We start from the raw sequence: 15,061 nt of genomic DNA, 5'->3' as shown, positions 1-15,061 counted from the left end.
GGTTTTTGGGGTTTTTTTATATAAATCTTTATTGATTTTTAAACTTTGACAATGCAATACAATTATCTGAACATAAATATTTCATAAAACGCATTATTAAACATACAATTTATACTTAGAACAATCATTTTCTCCCCCCCTTACCAAATTACTACAATAAGAGTGCTGTTGCTGCTGACGTTGCTTGAAGGAGGTTTGTTGGTCATCTCGCGGTGGAAGGGTTGGCGGGGTTCGCATGGGAGGGAGAGACGGATCAGCGGGAGCTTGGCTAGGGGGGAGGCAACGACGATGCTGCTGCCAACGAATCCAACAAAGGTGAGGGTGATGGGCTAGGTAGGGGGAGAAATGCCTGGACCACGAAGACCCAAACGTCCCTAAAGCACCACACTGGCGAACCCCCTGACCATTTTGGGCCCTAGGCACATGCCTACTGGACCTACCCTTTAATCCTGCCCTGCCTGCTGCCTGTCAGGGAGTCCAGTGTCTATGCAAGACCCGGCACTAGCGCTAGTTTAACTGACGCAGAGCCTTCGAGTCTTATCGCTTGTGAGGCCCTGTTGGTACGCAAATGTGTCAAAGTGGGTGGAGCCACCCGGGCCTTCCCAAGCACGTGGACTTGAAGGCTCCTCGGTGGAGGGGGGCATGCCACTGAAGGAAGGAGGGGTGGGACACCCGTGCCACATACCACCCACAAGTGGCTCACGTAACTGGTATACAGGAAGCATGGTGGGGGAGAAAGGGAAGGCACTAGGCACTTCCTTAGTAGACAATAAGATTTATCTTGGATATGGGAGATTTTCTTAAGCATAGATTGGTGAGACTAGTCAGAGTTGTGAGACAATGGTGGTGTGGTCAAAATAGCCTGGGAGCTAATGTCATAGGGTGAGGGTGAGAAGTAGCTTAGAAAAGTAGGCTTACCAGGAAAGTCCTTGCACGAGAGGCACCAAGGGTAAGAAGGCAGGGTTTAGGAAAGGGTAAAAAATAAATCTATTCCCACTAGAAAAATAGGAAAGAAAATGAGTAATAGACTTTTAAGCATCATTTTAATTGAGAATCAGGGCTCCAGTGCGAGTGGCTAGGAGTTAGTGACAGGTTTTGTGTTGTTGGGAAGGGCAAACTGAACCTACTGGAGACACTGACCCTGGAAACAGAGACACGTAATATATTCCTGACTGAAAAGTCCAGATCAGGAGGTGCTCAATATTTTCCAAAAGGGGTAATTCAATAAATTCCATCTCAGTAAGGCATGGAGATGCTGTACGCTAAGCGCAAATTCTATATTGGCAATTCTGCATGTAATTGCTATTATAGTGTGTGGTGCAGTGTGGCTGCAGAGGTTGGAGCTACAGCCTCAGCACCCTGGGATTGTGGGTTTAAACCCCACGCTGCTCCCTGTGACCATGGGCAAGTCACTCAGTCCTCCATAGCCCCAGGTATGTTAGATAGATTGTGAGCCCACCGGAACAGATAGGGAAAATGCTTAAGTACCTGATTGTAAAACCGCTTAGATAACCTTGATAGGCGGAATATAAAAAAACCTAATAAACTTGAAACTTGTAAATTGGTATTTATGCACCAGCATTTAGGTGTGGCTGCTTATACCATGTCAGTGGCTACTGTACAGCTCAACAGGTGTCAGTGAGAAACCCCAATATTGAGCAAACTCCTTTGTTGTGATCAGGGAAAGATAATTTGTGTAGTGTTTGGCATCCCAATCTTTTCAAAATATTGGTGCCTATGCTGGTGGTGGAGACAAAGACTGTGTCTGAATTCAAAAAAGCATGAAACATGTACATGGAATTTCTTAGGGAGAGGAGGAGATAATGGATGCTGAGGATAGGCAGACTGCATGGGCCATTTGGCTTTTATCTAACATCTTATTTCTATAAGAAAAAACTTCCTTTGTACTGTTAAAACGGGGAGAGGGGAAAACTACCAGATTATAAGCAGTTCTAGTTCATGAGATGGCGATTTTTCAGGCTCTCTCTAAATCTTTCAGTATTTACTTATTCAAGTGAAAGGTTTGTTTCCCAGATTGAACAGGAAACAGAGAAACACCTCCCACTGACAAGTAATTGAGTTAAAGTAAGCTGGAACTGGTAGGAAAATGTTTTTGGGTTGTTGTTGGGGTTTTTTTTTTGCCAAATATAAGTGTCTGCTGCTAACATTGAGCAGGACATTTAGAAAAAGGAGACTGAAAGCCATGGTGTAAAAGATTATTACAGCCTTCTCTATCTTGATGTGACAGACTCCTGATTTGTGACAAGTTCACAATGAGAGAGAGAGAGAGAGAAATACAATTCAACAAAATCAATGGCTAGAGGAGAGCCACAGTACTCACAGCAAGGATTTCCTCTTGCTTGCTTTTCAGGCCTTTTTCTTCCACTTCCTGCTCTGATATCACAGACCCCACCTTCTATAGGGAGGAGGTTACAGCAGGCAGGCAGTCTGGCAGTTAACTGGCGATTTCATAACTTCCACTGCTGTGAGGGATGTGAATGCTATAATTGCATAGACCATTTTAACGTGTAGGGTATCAGATTATATGCATCTGGGATATTTCAAATTTTATTGTCAGTACACAAGCACATGTGTGCAGTGGTCAAACTGTGTTTCTGAATGATTACTTTCTTGCCCTTCAGAATAATGCTTTATGCTAATGCTTTATGCTTATGCTGTATGTACTGATATAGTGAGAAATAACTAATACACATCTACCTCCATATTTGTGGGTTTGGAATTTACGACTTCAGTTATTTGCAGTTTTTGTCTGGGTGACACACCCTTGCCTCCCAGACCTCTCCACTTACTTACTTTTTAAAACCTAGTGGTCTAGCAGTGAAGCAGGGCAGGAGCGATTGTCCTATGCTCCTGCCCTGTGCAAAACTGGAAACAAAAATGATTGCTGTGAGTTCCCATGGTCTCGCGGGAACTCATGGCAATCAAGATCGCTCCTTCTCCGCTTCACTAAGAGACCACTAGGCTTTAAAAAGTAAGTACAGTGGAGAGGTCTGGAAGGTGGGAGGGAGGCGGGGTGGGTCAGAGTCAGCCCTAAAGTTATTTGTGGTTTTTTGGTATTCTTGGGCCGACATTGCCCCTAACCCCCGCGAATATGGAGGGGGATGTGTAATACTCTCTCAGATCATGTATCAAAATTAGTGTCTTCATGTTTCTATTACCTATGCCAGCTACTATATGCGTTTGTGTTATCCTGCTTAGACTCTCGCAACACGCTACTAGTAAGCTTACCTGAAAAAAATGTCTACCATCTCCAAGGCATGCAAAACGCTGCAATCCGACTCCTGAAAAACATGGACTTACACGACCATGTCACCACTGCACTAAGATCCATGCACTGGCTGCCTATCCAAAAATGATGCGTTTTTAAAGCCCTGGTTCTAGCTTTCAAGACATTCCACAAGATGACACCAAGTTACATAGCATCAAAACTACAAATTTATGTCCCCAACCGATCACTGAGATCCCAAGCAGAAAAATGGCAAGCCATTCCACCCAGTCACTCACTCACATCTGAAACAGCCGGAAATGCTTATTCCCATTTCATACCCAGATTATGGCACACCATCCCCCCATCTGTCAGATCTTTAAACAGTCTATGGAACTTCAGGAAAGCCGGGAAAACCTTCCTCTTTACAAACCCAGCTCCTTAGCTTACATCTGCATCCCTGACTGTTGTGTTGTACCAATTGTTGTATTTTTTAATGCACTTTGTGTATATTTTAAAATAAATAAAGAATTTAAAAAAAAATAAATTTTAAGGTCATAAGAGTCATAAGAGGTGGTGGGCTAACCTATTCTGGGCATCTTGGACCATGTTGTAATTTCTCAGTCTATGCTATTTTTATTTTATATTTGGCTTTTTTATCAGTCTGTGTACACATTATCTCCTCAAAACATTTCACCTACAGCAGACATGTCAAACACTGGCCCGCGGGCCAAATCTGGCCCTCGGTGTGTTAAAAATTGGCCCGCCAGACATTTTAAATTTTATGGTAAATCTGGCCTGCCAGCACAAACTGTTGCCCTCGCTGTTGCTCTTCACTCGCATCTGCCTTCACCTGGTCTCCTCTTCAAAGCAGCCTGCTGAGGATCGCCGGATGGATGTAGCGAACCTCACAGGCCACTGTCCATCTCAGTAGCGCGTTTCCTCTGACATGATCCCGTACGTCAGATGAGGGGCAGGATCACTTCAGAGGAAACATGCTACCGAGGTGGACAGCGGCCTGCGAGGTTCGCTACATCCATCCGGCGATCCTCAGCAGGCTGCTTTGAAGAGGAGACCAGGTGAAGGCAGATGCGAGTGAAGAGCAACAGCGAGGGCAACAGTTTGTGCTGGCAGGCCAGATTTACCATAAAATTTAAAATGTCTGGCGGGCCAATTTTTAACACACCGAGGGCCAGATTTGGCCCGCGGGCCAGTGTTTGACATGTCTGCTGTAGGTGAAATGTTTTGAGGAGATAATGTGTACACAGACTGATAAAAAAGCCAAATATAAAATAAAAATAGCATAGACTGAGAAATTACAACATGGTCCAAGATGCCCAGAATAGGTTAGCCCACCACCTCTTATGACTCGTAATTATTGCTACCTTAAAATTTATTTTTTTTTAAATTCTTTATTTATTTTAAAATATACACAAAGTGCATTAAAAAATACAACAATTGGTACAATACAACAGTCAGGGATGCAGATGTAAGCTAAGGAGCTGGGTTTGTAAAGAGGAAGGTTTTCCCGGCTTTCCTGAAGTTCCATAGACTGTTTAAAGATCTGACAGATGGGGGGATGATGTGCCATAATCTGGGTATGAAATGGGAATAAGCATTTCCGGCTGTTTCAGATGTGAGTGAGTGACTGGGTGGAATGGCTTGCCATTTTTCTGCTTGGGATCTCAGTGATCGGTTGGGGACATAAATTTGTAGTTTTGATGCTATGTAACTTGGTGTCATCTTGTGGAATGTCTTGAAAGCTAGAACCAGGGCACCAGGACACAAAAAAAGGAAAGATGCCAGACCTCCGGGCATTGCAATCCTCAGCAGGCTGCTTTGAAGAGGAGACCAGGTGAAGGCAGACGCAAGTGAAGAGCAGCGGCAGCAGTTCGTGCTGGCGGGCCAGAGACCAGGAAGCCGGAATGGAGGGAAGGTAGGAACGGCAGGCCAAATCTGAAGGTGAGACCAGGAAGAAGGGAGGAAAACATACAGGCCTTCGGGAAGGGGCGGGCCCTGGTGTAGAAGTACCCAGAGGGAGAGAAGAAGGGGTCCAGATGTACATATGCTGGACTGGAGGATGGGGTGGGGAAGAAATAAAACAGAGGAGAGGGAGAAAGGGAAGGAACAGAAAGAGAGAAGTTGGACACAAGGGATGGAGTGGAGGGGGTATAGAGATACTGGATAGGAGGGTAGTTGGGAAGAGAAAAGGATAGATGGTGGACCCTGGGGTGGTGGGGAAGGAGGGAGAGATGCTGGATGAAAGGGTAGTTGAGAAAAGGACAGATGGTGAATCTGGGGATGGTGATGGTCCATTGCTGCAGCTGCGGATATGGACACAAAAAAAGGAAAGATGCCAGACCTCCGGGGGAGGGAAGGGAAACGGAACGGGAGGACAGAGATGGAAGATGGATGGTTAGCACGGAGAAAGAAGAAAATGACAAATGGGCAGGAGACCCTGGCAAGCAAGTTATCAGAAGACAACCAGAGCCTGGGACCAACAAAAGGCAGAAAAAATAATTTTATTTTCTAATTTGTGGTTACAATATTTATTTTCTTTACACCACAGAGCTGGTGTGAGGTTGGAGACGTTGCAACCCTATACTTCTACTAAGACTAAGCCTTAGTCACTTAGGGGTCCTTTTATTAAGGTGCGCATTTAGGCCTGGATTCTGGATAGGATGCTGGCGATCTTAGGGGGGATCGGCAGGAGGGGTTGGGTATCCTCCTGCCAAGATCTTCAGGATGGCCGTTGGGGGTCCGACAGGAGGGGTTGGGTACCCTCCTGCCGCGATCATCGGGGGTGGGTGGGCGGGTTCTGTTGGCAGGAAGGGTTGAGTACCTTCCTACCAGCGATCATTGGGGGGGGGTTCTGTTGGCAGGAAGGGCTGGGCATCCTCCTGCTCGATCGCTGGGGGGAGGGGAGACTTGCGGCCATAGCCGCTATACTAATCATGGCAGGGAGATCCTTGCCACGATTAGGTAAAGCGGCCGCGTCTACTTACCATTGCTTACTTGTCTTACTTACTTTGCTAGCCTACATTGTAAGCGTCACCCATTCTGCTAGGGAGACATGTAGGGCTGCTTAGGTTCGCTTAAGGCTACCGCCTAGCCTTAGGCGAGCTTGTGGGCCTCTCTAAGCTCCCTAGAGGTGCCTTCAATATAGGCGGCCTGCCTGGGGAGCATTTTTTTTTTAAAGTGCCTCCCGATTGGCTGATTAGACAGCTTCCTACAGCTGTCAATCGGGAGCACTTTGTAGAATCAGGGCTTTAGCGCGCGCTAAATCGGTTAGAGTACCTTAATTAAAGGACCCTTAATTATCCTAGCTTAGCTTTTTTTCAGATTTCGGCCCCTTATGTGATTTGAGTTTGACACCCCTGACCTACAGCAACAAACATTTCAGGATAGTTACAACTATAGAATAGCTAGAAACTGAAATAATGTTTTCCAAGAAAACTTATAGATCTAGTTTCCAATTTAAAAAAAAATATGTTTTCCGATTAAACAGAAAAAAAAAAACTTGCATGATTTGCTAGGCAACTCTTTTCTTTTTTGTCCATATAAATTGATCTAAATAAAAACAAAATTCCCGACTGGATTAGGGATTTTTCCTGGTTTGAAGTTTGGAGCCAAAAATACAAATCAAGAATTATGCTACAAAATCTAAAAACAGTTGTTAGTGCCATGCCTCTGGAATCCTTGAGATCTTTGCTTTGAAACTTCCGGTGAGGCTGACGTTATCAGTTTTCTTCTGTATTGGTCCTGAATTTAAAATCTTAGTCGACGTTTCAACTCTAGAAGAACAGAACGACTGCAACAACTACAGCAGTTTACAAAGAGCCTGCTTGTTTGAAAGTGACAGGCATCTGATACCATCTTGTAGCCTTCCCACTGCGTATGATCCTCACCAATTTAGTCCTGGAGTAGTGTATAAATCATCAGTTTCAGTAGGAAGCTCTCCTGTGTTATCACCCCCACCCCCTTCAATCTGCAGTATACAGTACACTTCTAGCTCTCCCCCCCCCAACTCTGTGACTTAAACTTTGTGTAGTTTATCCCCTGATTGGTTGAGACAGAAGACTGCGCCGGAAGGGGCAGCACCACTAGCCTCATTCCTGGGTGGGAGCTAGTCGAAGAGACGGCTGCGATGATACTGTGAAAATGGTAAGTACGTTATGGGCTCCGAGTTTGCAGAGAATGCACGTAGGAAACGGAGGGTGAGGTAAGTGGCCCGATTTACCTACAGTAGCGCCGGTCTGAACTACGCGGTATTTCCCCTCCTTCCCTGCGTGCTCGCCCACCTCCCTCCCCCCAGCTTGAGCGCGTGTTCCTATGGTGGATCTGGAGCGCGACTTCTACGCCAGCCCTGGGTCGGCGGGCCATGCGCGGCAAGGCCTGGCGAAGTGTGCCCGCGTGCCCTTTAGCTGCAACGGGAGCGAGCGCAAATTTACTGCGCCGAGCTAATATATTTTCACTAAGCCCGATAGCACGGGCCGACGCGTTAAATGCTCCGGCGCCCTTAAGGATTGAATGGACGTTGGAGCATTTGCCGCGCGGCTTAGTAAAATGGGGCCTAAAACGTGGCCTATTTACCGTAATAGTCTCAGGGTGAAAAGAATGCTTCTTTTAAAAATCTAGTTTTTGTTGGTCCAATTTTAGGGCCTCTTTTACGAAGCCGCGGTAGCAAAACACATAGGAATTGAATGGGATCTGGTGCATTTACTGCGACTTTGTAAAAAATAACTTACCCTCCCCCTCGTTCGACTATTTGGCTGCAGCGGGTTGTAATGGTGTGGCCACGTGGTAGGTGCTGGAATCGGTGAGGGCACGCGCGTGAGAAGGGGCCGCGGCCTCTGGAAGCTGTGCGCGTGTAGGCGCCACGTGGAGTCGGTACTAGGACGAAAGGCCTGGGCCACACTCGAAAACTCGCATCGGGAGACTGGGAATGGTTGGGCAGATTCTTGCCGCGCGGTATGACGCTCTTGGTGTGCTACCATAAATTGTACCCAAATAATGTGACTATGTAATGACGTGTTTTAGGTGTTTGGTACTTTATTGTAATGATCTTTGTCATTTTCAGTGGATCGACTTTACAGAAATTGCAAATACTACAAAATATAGCGGTTAGTCCTTTGTTAGGCGTGAAAAGGAGAAAGCATTTGGAAAGTAGCACCACGATTTAAGTAGATAGTAGTGACCTTTTAAGATGCTTAATCAGCCGATCCAAAATATTTGGTATGTTCTTGGGAGGAAGATCAGTTTAAGGTGGTAAAATAGTGATTCCTTCCATCAAGGTAGAGAGGAAAAGTCTTTGGCTTGGTAGGGCCTTTTCAGTAGCGCTTCCAGAATGGATAAAAACCATAACACACAGTGTCTTTAAGGTGGAATAATTAAACTTGTTTAGTGTAGACAAGAAAAGGAGCTGAATCCAGCTTCTCTTTGGTGACTGGAAAGCTGCATATCTCTGAATATGCCAATACATTAAGATGGCATACAGGCAATGATGTAGTAAGAGGGGAGCGGGCAGACCGTCCCAGACATGGTCTTAAGGGTGCAGCGGTACCCCTCCCCCACTCCTCTCCTTGCCATGTGCTCCTTACCTCCCCCCCCGGCACGAGGTTGCTGCCCACGTTGGCATCAGCGCTCTCTTACATCACTTTCGTGACATGCACCTAGGAAGTGCTATCAAATGGCAAGCCAAAACAATGTGGGCAGCATGCTGCTTATGCTGGAGAAGCTAAAAAGGGAAGGGGGCACACATGTGACTTGGGGCAGGAGGGTGCCACCGCCCCTAACTATGCCACTGTGTACATACAGGCAATCCCTGGTTTAAGCATGAGTTTCTGTTTTTTAAACTGTTAAGTTGAATTTGTATATAACTTGGATCAAAATAAAGTACTGTAGTTTAAATAGAATGAAAAGATAGGAGGTTTCACTTACCCCTGTCCTGAGTTCTGCCTTCCTTCTCCTTCGCAGTCTTGTGCCTCCCGACCAGACCTTTCTTCTCCTCCACTGCTTCCCTTCACTTTATCTCTTCCCCTCCATGATTTGGCATCTCCTTTCCTTTCTTCCTTCCTCCTGGTTTTGCATTTCTGTCTCCTGAACCCCCCCTAATGCCCTGGTATCTCCTTTCCTTCCTTTCCCTCCCTTCCCCCTGGTCTGGCATCTTTTTCCTCCCCCTCCCTCCCTAGCCCCAATTGGGTGCAGCATTTATCCCAGGACAAGCAGGCAGCATATTCTCTACATGTGGGTGACGTCATCCACAGAGCCCCGTTGCGGACAGCTTTTCAAGCAAACTTGATTGAAGATCTTAAAGTTTGCTAGTGCTGCACCGTGCATGCTTGTGCCTTCCTGCTCAGCTAGGGGGCGTGTCTCCTCAACGTGGTCCTCAGTTCAGATAGCTAGCAAAGAAGCCAACCCAGGGAGGCGGGAGGGTTGCAAGAATATCTGCCTGCTGTCCCTGGATAACACCTGTTACAGTAAGTAACTGTGCTTTATCCCAGGACAAGCAGACAGCATATTCTCTACATGTGGGTGACCTCCAAGCTAACCAGGATGGGACGGTGGGAAAGTTGGCCAATTAGGAGAACAGTTTAGTGCTGGTAGATACAAATTTTATTATTATTGTAATCTTTTGGTGTCCTGCAGGTGCTGTTCCATGTGTTGTTTGAGCATGCAGCTGGCTATGCTCTCTTTGCTGTCAAGGAGGTGGAGGAGATTGGCATGCTGCTTCCTCAGGTAATAGAATTCAGAAATGATTGATAGAAGGCTATGTGATAAGTTAGCTGTTGCATTCTTGCCCAGAAAACATAAGATGTACAATTTGCATTTTTCACCAACAACTTCTAATGATTGCTATTCAAGTTTTAATAAAATTTGATATGCCGCCTATCAAATTTCTAGGCGGTTATACATATTTAAAACTATAAAATTCGGGTAACGAACATTGTGACAAAAAAGACATACTGTGACGATGGAGATAAGAAGTGCATTCAAAATAGGAAAGAGCCATTTAAAGGAAGTACAAAAGTGAGGGGGTTCCCATCTGTAAATCGAAGCTAGAGCAAGTAGCAGAGAGGAAATATAATTAGGAAACATCTTCATTCATTCTGGTAGCCCTAACATTATTTTTTGAATTGTTTGAATAGAACACTTGAATCACTTCTCTCTTCACATTCGGACACATTAGAATGCTTACCTCAGTTTTCTGCCTTGTGTAACTGACTGGTTTCATCTTGCAAATTGTGTCCCTGTTCCTCACCTTCCGCTGTGTGGAACTTGAACCTTAAGAGGGATAGAGGCAGATTGGCATACAATTGTTCAAATTTGGTTCCTGCCTCCAATGGTCTAGGATTGCACCTGAAGTATATGCCAGTTGCTGGGAGTGGGTTGACGCCACATTAAGACTGTACTCTCTTGTGCTATGCAGTAAGATGTCAGATGTTTTGCTACCACCCCATCCTTCCCAGGACTATAGCAATGGATAGTGGCAAGCCTGTAATTATCCACGGTGCAATGATGTGTCTAAATCTGTCAATCCACTGAATATGTGATGTCAGACTATTCTCTGAGCACTCGGATACATCTCAGGCATGATAAGCCAGTGCGAATTAGTACTAGTAATCTAAAGCAGTGTTCCTCAACCTTTTCAAGCCAAGTACCCCCTAAGCCTAACAAATACCAACAGAGTATCCTGCCCAAACTCCACCCCCCATAATTATAATACTAATTGTAATGCAATATCTTCCATCCATTTTTCATATACATACAATATAATTTTATTAATACACAATGGTAATCTCAAAATTAAAAAAAACCCACCAAGCACACTGTATGCTGAGAAAATGTTAATTCTTTAGCACTCTCCAGACCAGTAGAGGTTAACTTTACGAGTGGGTATATATCTGATCATGACCAGCAGGTGGAGACTGAAAACAAAACTTTGGGACAGTATATCCTAGCCCCTCCTCTCTATTTCCCTCAGTCTTCTTTCAGTCTCCAGCAGGTGTGAGTGATCTGTGCCCATCTCCCTTGGTAGGGCTGTTGGAATTTGTTTAGGGGTTTATTGTCCCTGTTTTTGGCCGGACGGAGCTTGGGCGGACCCTGTTTGGGGGTTCGTCCGACCTCGGGGGTGTCAAACCCGGCGGGTCTCGAGCGGGGTCCCTCCCCCCACTTCCTCCACCTCCCCCCACTTCCTCCACCTCCCCACATTTTTTTAGAGGAGCCTCAGCAGTAAGCCTTGCCCCCTAAATCAAGCAAGGCATATTGCTTCGAGAGCCTGTGGAGTCTGTTCTGTAAAAAAAAAAAAAAAAATCCTGAGGTAGTGCTGGTCTGAAGGGTTGTTTCCCTTTAAGAAAACTGTATTTTACTGTATTTTTTCATGTAACCGGCACTTTTTTATATCTAGGTCGCGTATGGAGCAATTGTGCCCTTCTCCGGGGGAGTAGGACACAATTGAGTCCAGCCGCGAGGCACTCGCGGCCGGCCTGAACTCGGCGGTTTGGGTCGGTGAGGTGGTGGAGCTCCGTCGGCAGCGGCTGCAGGCGCCCAGAGCTCCCCGCCGATGGTGCCTCGCGAGTCGGCTTGGAGCAGTGGGGAAGCCCGGTCTTCCACAACCGCCCACGGAGGGATTCCCCGAAGGATTCCCTCTCAGCTGATTTTTTGACAGCTGATGCCGACTTGCCTGTCTTAGCGGCTGAGACTGTTCAGTCTTCTCAGCCGCTACAGGCCATGGAGGGAGCATTTTTGGCGGGAACTTCGCCATTTTCTTTGTCTGGCCCCTCCATTTTGTCTGCAACCTCAGGTGACCTTCCCCCTGTATGGCGAACACAGGGGCAGGTTTCAGCATGGACCCCTGCTGGGGCAGGGAGTCCCTGGGGACCCCCAGGGGTTTTTTGCCCCCAATTTATTTTCTTTCTTTGTGCGGACTTTTGGGGGTCCCACGTGCACCTGGGGGGTTTCGGGGGGGTTTCCCTCCGCGCCCCCTATGGCTTTGCCTCCCTCTTTTCGTTTGGCGTCCCCTCTTCCTCCTCCCTCATCCAAGCGCCCGCGGGGGGGCTTGGATTGCGAATTGGTGGGCGGAGGAGCGTGTTGGCTTGGTTGAGGACCTGGCTGCTTTGGCGGGCTTCCAGGATCCTCTAGAGGGGACGCCCGTTGGCAGCGGGGCGGCGGGTTTCCCGTCTTCCAGAGCAGATGCGTCCGTGGTGCGCTTTTTATTCAGAGGGATGAGCTTTTAGACCTGTGTAGCAGGTCTCCTTGGTGCTGCATTTTTGCAGTGGTGCCACCGGAGACCCCGCGTATGGGGGCCCCTCTGCTTCAGGGGGTCTGTCCTGTTTCCCGCTCTTTTCCTGTGCGTCAGGATTTGCGGGATTTTGTGTTGGCGCAGTGGCCTATGGGCGCAGTTTCGTTTGGCTCTTGGGTATCCCGTCCCGGAGGGAGATAGGGCTACCTTAATTTCGCCAATGGGGAACGCGGTGGTCTTGGCACTTCCTAAGCGGCATACCGTGCCTGTTATGGACGGTTCTGCTCTTAGGGTCTCGGAGGAGCGTGCGTTAGAGACACTTCTTAAGTATGATTTTGATGTCTCTGCCTTTGGGGTCCAGGCGGCTATTTGTGGGGAGCTAGTCGCTCGCGCCGTGTTTCGGTGGGCTGAGCGTGTCCTGGATCGGGAGTCTGATGACTGGTCTCTAGTGGATCAGGAGGTAGCGAAGATTGCGATGGCTGCCTCGTTCCTCTCAGATGCTCTTTATGACTTGGTGCGGATTTCGGCTAAGTCTGTGGCGTGGCCGCGCGGCGTATTTTGTGGCTGCGCGCTTGGGCGGCGGATTCTGCGTCCAGTTTACTAAAGTTCCCTTTAGGGGGTCTTTTTGTTTGGAGAGGAATTAGATGAGTTGATTCAGACTCTGACGGACTCGAAGGTGCCCCGTCTGCCTGAGGACCGTGCCCGCCCTGCATCTCGGTGTGGGGCTGCCCGGGGGCATTTGCGGGAATTTCGCAAGTATCGCCCGGGGCGTGGGGCTGCTTCTTTCCCGGCTCAGGGTTTTTCCCGGGGTCGGTTCTTCCAGCGCATGCAGCCCTTTCGGGGGGCCCGTCGGGGTGCAGGGAATCCCTCCGCCGGTTCCCCCGCTTCCCGTCCTGCGCAATGACTCCTTGCCGGCGCCCCCTTTGGTTCCGGTGGGGGCCTGGCTGCGCAAATTTTTCCCCAAATGAGCCGAGATCACGTCAGATCAGTGGGTCCTTGAGGTGGTGCGGGACGGTTACGCTCTGGAGCTCACCCGCTCTCTGCCGGACCTTTTCCTCGCTTCTCCATGTCAGACTCCATGGAAGACGCAGGCTTTTCGTCAGACCCTTCAGCGTTTGCTAGATCTCGAGGCAGTGGTGCCGGTGCCCCCTACGGAGTGGGGCACCGGCAGGTACTCCATTTACTTTGTGGTGGCCATAAAGGAGGGGACCTTTCAGCCCATCCTGGATTTGAAAGGGGTCAACAGAGCTCTCAAGATTCCGTCTTTCCGCATGGAAACGCTGCGGTCGGTCTTTCTGGCGGTTCAGCCGGGGGAGTTTCTTACGTCTCTTGATCTGACGGAGGCCTACTTGCAGGTTCCAATTCGGGCCTCTCATCAGCGCTTCCTTCGCTTTGCGATCTTGGGGCGGCACTTTCAGTTCTGTGCGCTTCCCTTTGGTCTGGCCACGGCTCCTCGGACGTTCACCAAGGTAATGGTGGTCGTCGCGGCAGCCTTGCGGTCGGTGGGCATCCTGGTTCACCCCTACCTGGACGACTGGTTGATTCGGGCAAAGTCGTTGCAGGAGAGCTCCCGGGTTACGGCTCGGGTGGTGGAGTTTCTCCGGTCGCTGGGCTGGGTGGTCAACCTTTCCAAGAGTCGGTTGGTCCCGGCTCAGCGTCTGGAGTGCCTTGGGGTTATGTTCGACACCTCCTTGGGGAAGGTCTTCCTTCCAGAGGCCCGGGTGAGCAAATTGCAATCTCAGATTCGCCTGCTTTTGGCGTCCCGGGGTCCTCGGGCGCGAGATTTCCTCCAAGTCCTGGGGTCAATGGCGGCGTCCCTGGACGTGGTGAGGTGGGCGCGGGCCCACATGCGTCCTCTTCAGTATGCTCTGCTCCGGAGGTGGTCTCCCCTGAGGCAAGATTTGGATGTTCCGGTTCCCCTGCGAGGCTTGGCGCGCTGCAGTCTGCGCTGGTGGCTCCGGACCCCTCACCTGGTTCAGGGGGTGGGTCTGGATCTCCCGCAGTGGACGGTGCTCCTTACGGATGCGAGTCTCCTCGGTTGGGGGGCTCAGTTTATGGGCCACTCAGCTCGGGGCACCTGCTCCGCGGAGGAGGCCTCCTGGTCGATCAACGTGTTGGAGACCAGAGCGGTCAGGCTGGCGCTGTTAGCTTTCCACTCCCTTTTGCTGGGCAAGTCGGTCAGAGTCCTGTCGGACAATGCCACGGCGGTGGCTTATGTCAATCGTCAGAGGGGCACCAAGAGCACTCCTGTGGCGCAGGAGGCGGCTCGGCTCATGGTTTGGGCGGAGTCCCATCTTCTGGACCTCTCGGCTTCTCATATAGCCGGGGTAGAAAATGTTCAGGCAGACTTCCTCAGTCGTCACTTCCTGGATCCAGGAGAGTGGTTTCTCGGCGCCGGAGCGTTTCGGTTGATAGTGCAGGCTTGGGGGCAGCCCCTGATGGACCTGATGGCCACGAGTGGCAACGCCAAAGTGCCCCGCTTCTTCAGTCGGCGCAGGGACAGTCTGGCCGAGGGTCTGGATGCTCTGGTCCAGCCGTGGCCAATGGAGGGGCTCCTGTATGTGTTCCCTCCTTGGCCGCTGGTGGGCAGAGTA

The 15,061-nt window shown here is 49.0% G+C and overlaps 2 protein-coding genes across 7 annotated transcripts in view; one reads left to right on the top strand and one right to left on the bottom strand.

The window, feature by feature from the left end:
• Nucleotides 1–7,218, bottom strand: part of LOC117364766 — a 39,458-nt gene extending 32,240 nt beyond the window's left edge. The window contains exons 1-2 of one of the 4 annotated variants that reach the window (XM_033954374.1): nucleotides 3,250–3,731; nucleotides 2,342–2,501 (exon numbers count right to left, since the gene is read on the bottom strand). The gene's annotated coding sequence lies outside the window, so the exon portion shown is untranslated. Of the gene's footprint in view, nucleotides 1–2,341; nucleotides 2,654–3,249; nucleotides 3,732–7,134 lie in introns of those variants that run through there. The other 3 variants (XM_033954382.1, XM_033954390.1, XM_033954366.1) reach the window with 3 other exon arrangements.
• Nucleotides 7,217–15,061, top strand: part of NOP56 (NOP56 ribonucleoprotein) — a 51,215-nt gene continuing 43,370 nt past the window's right edge. The window contains exons 1-2 of one of the 3 annotated variants that reach the window (XM_033954346.1): nucleotides 7,217–7,390; nucleotides 9,875–9,964. In XM_033954346.1, the coding sequence (XP_033810237.1) occupies nucleotides 7,388–7,390; nucleotides 9,875–9,964 (93 nt within the window). In that variant the 5' untranslated portion in view covers nucleotides 7,217–7,387. Of the gene's footprint in view, nucleotides 7,391–7,425; nucleotides 7,449–9,874; nucleotides 9,965–15,061 lie in introns of those variants that run through there. The other 2 variants (XM_033954327.1, XM_033954336.1) reach the window with 2 other exon arrangements.

This window comes from Geotrypetes seraphini, chromosome 1 (genome assembly GCF_902459505.1).
Source record: "Geotrypetes seraphini chromosome 1, aGeoSer1.1, whole genome shotgun sequence".
NCBI classification, from domain to species: Eukaryota; Metazoa; Chordata; class Amphibia; order Gymnophiona; family Dermophiidae; genus Geotrypetes; species Geotrypetes seraphini.
The sequence above is the reverse complement of the archived record's forward strand: the minus strand, read 5'-3'. Positions and strand labels throughout refer to the sequence as shown.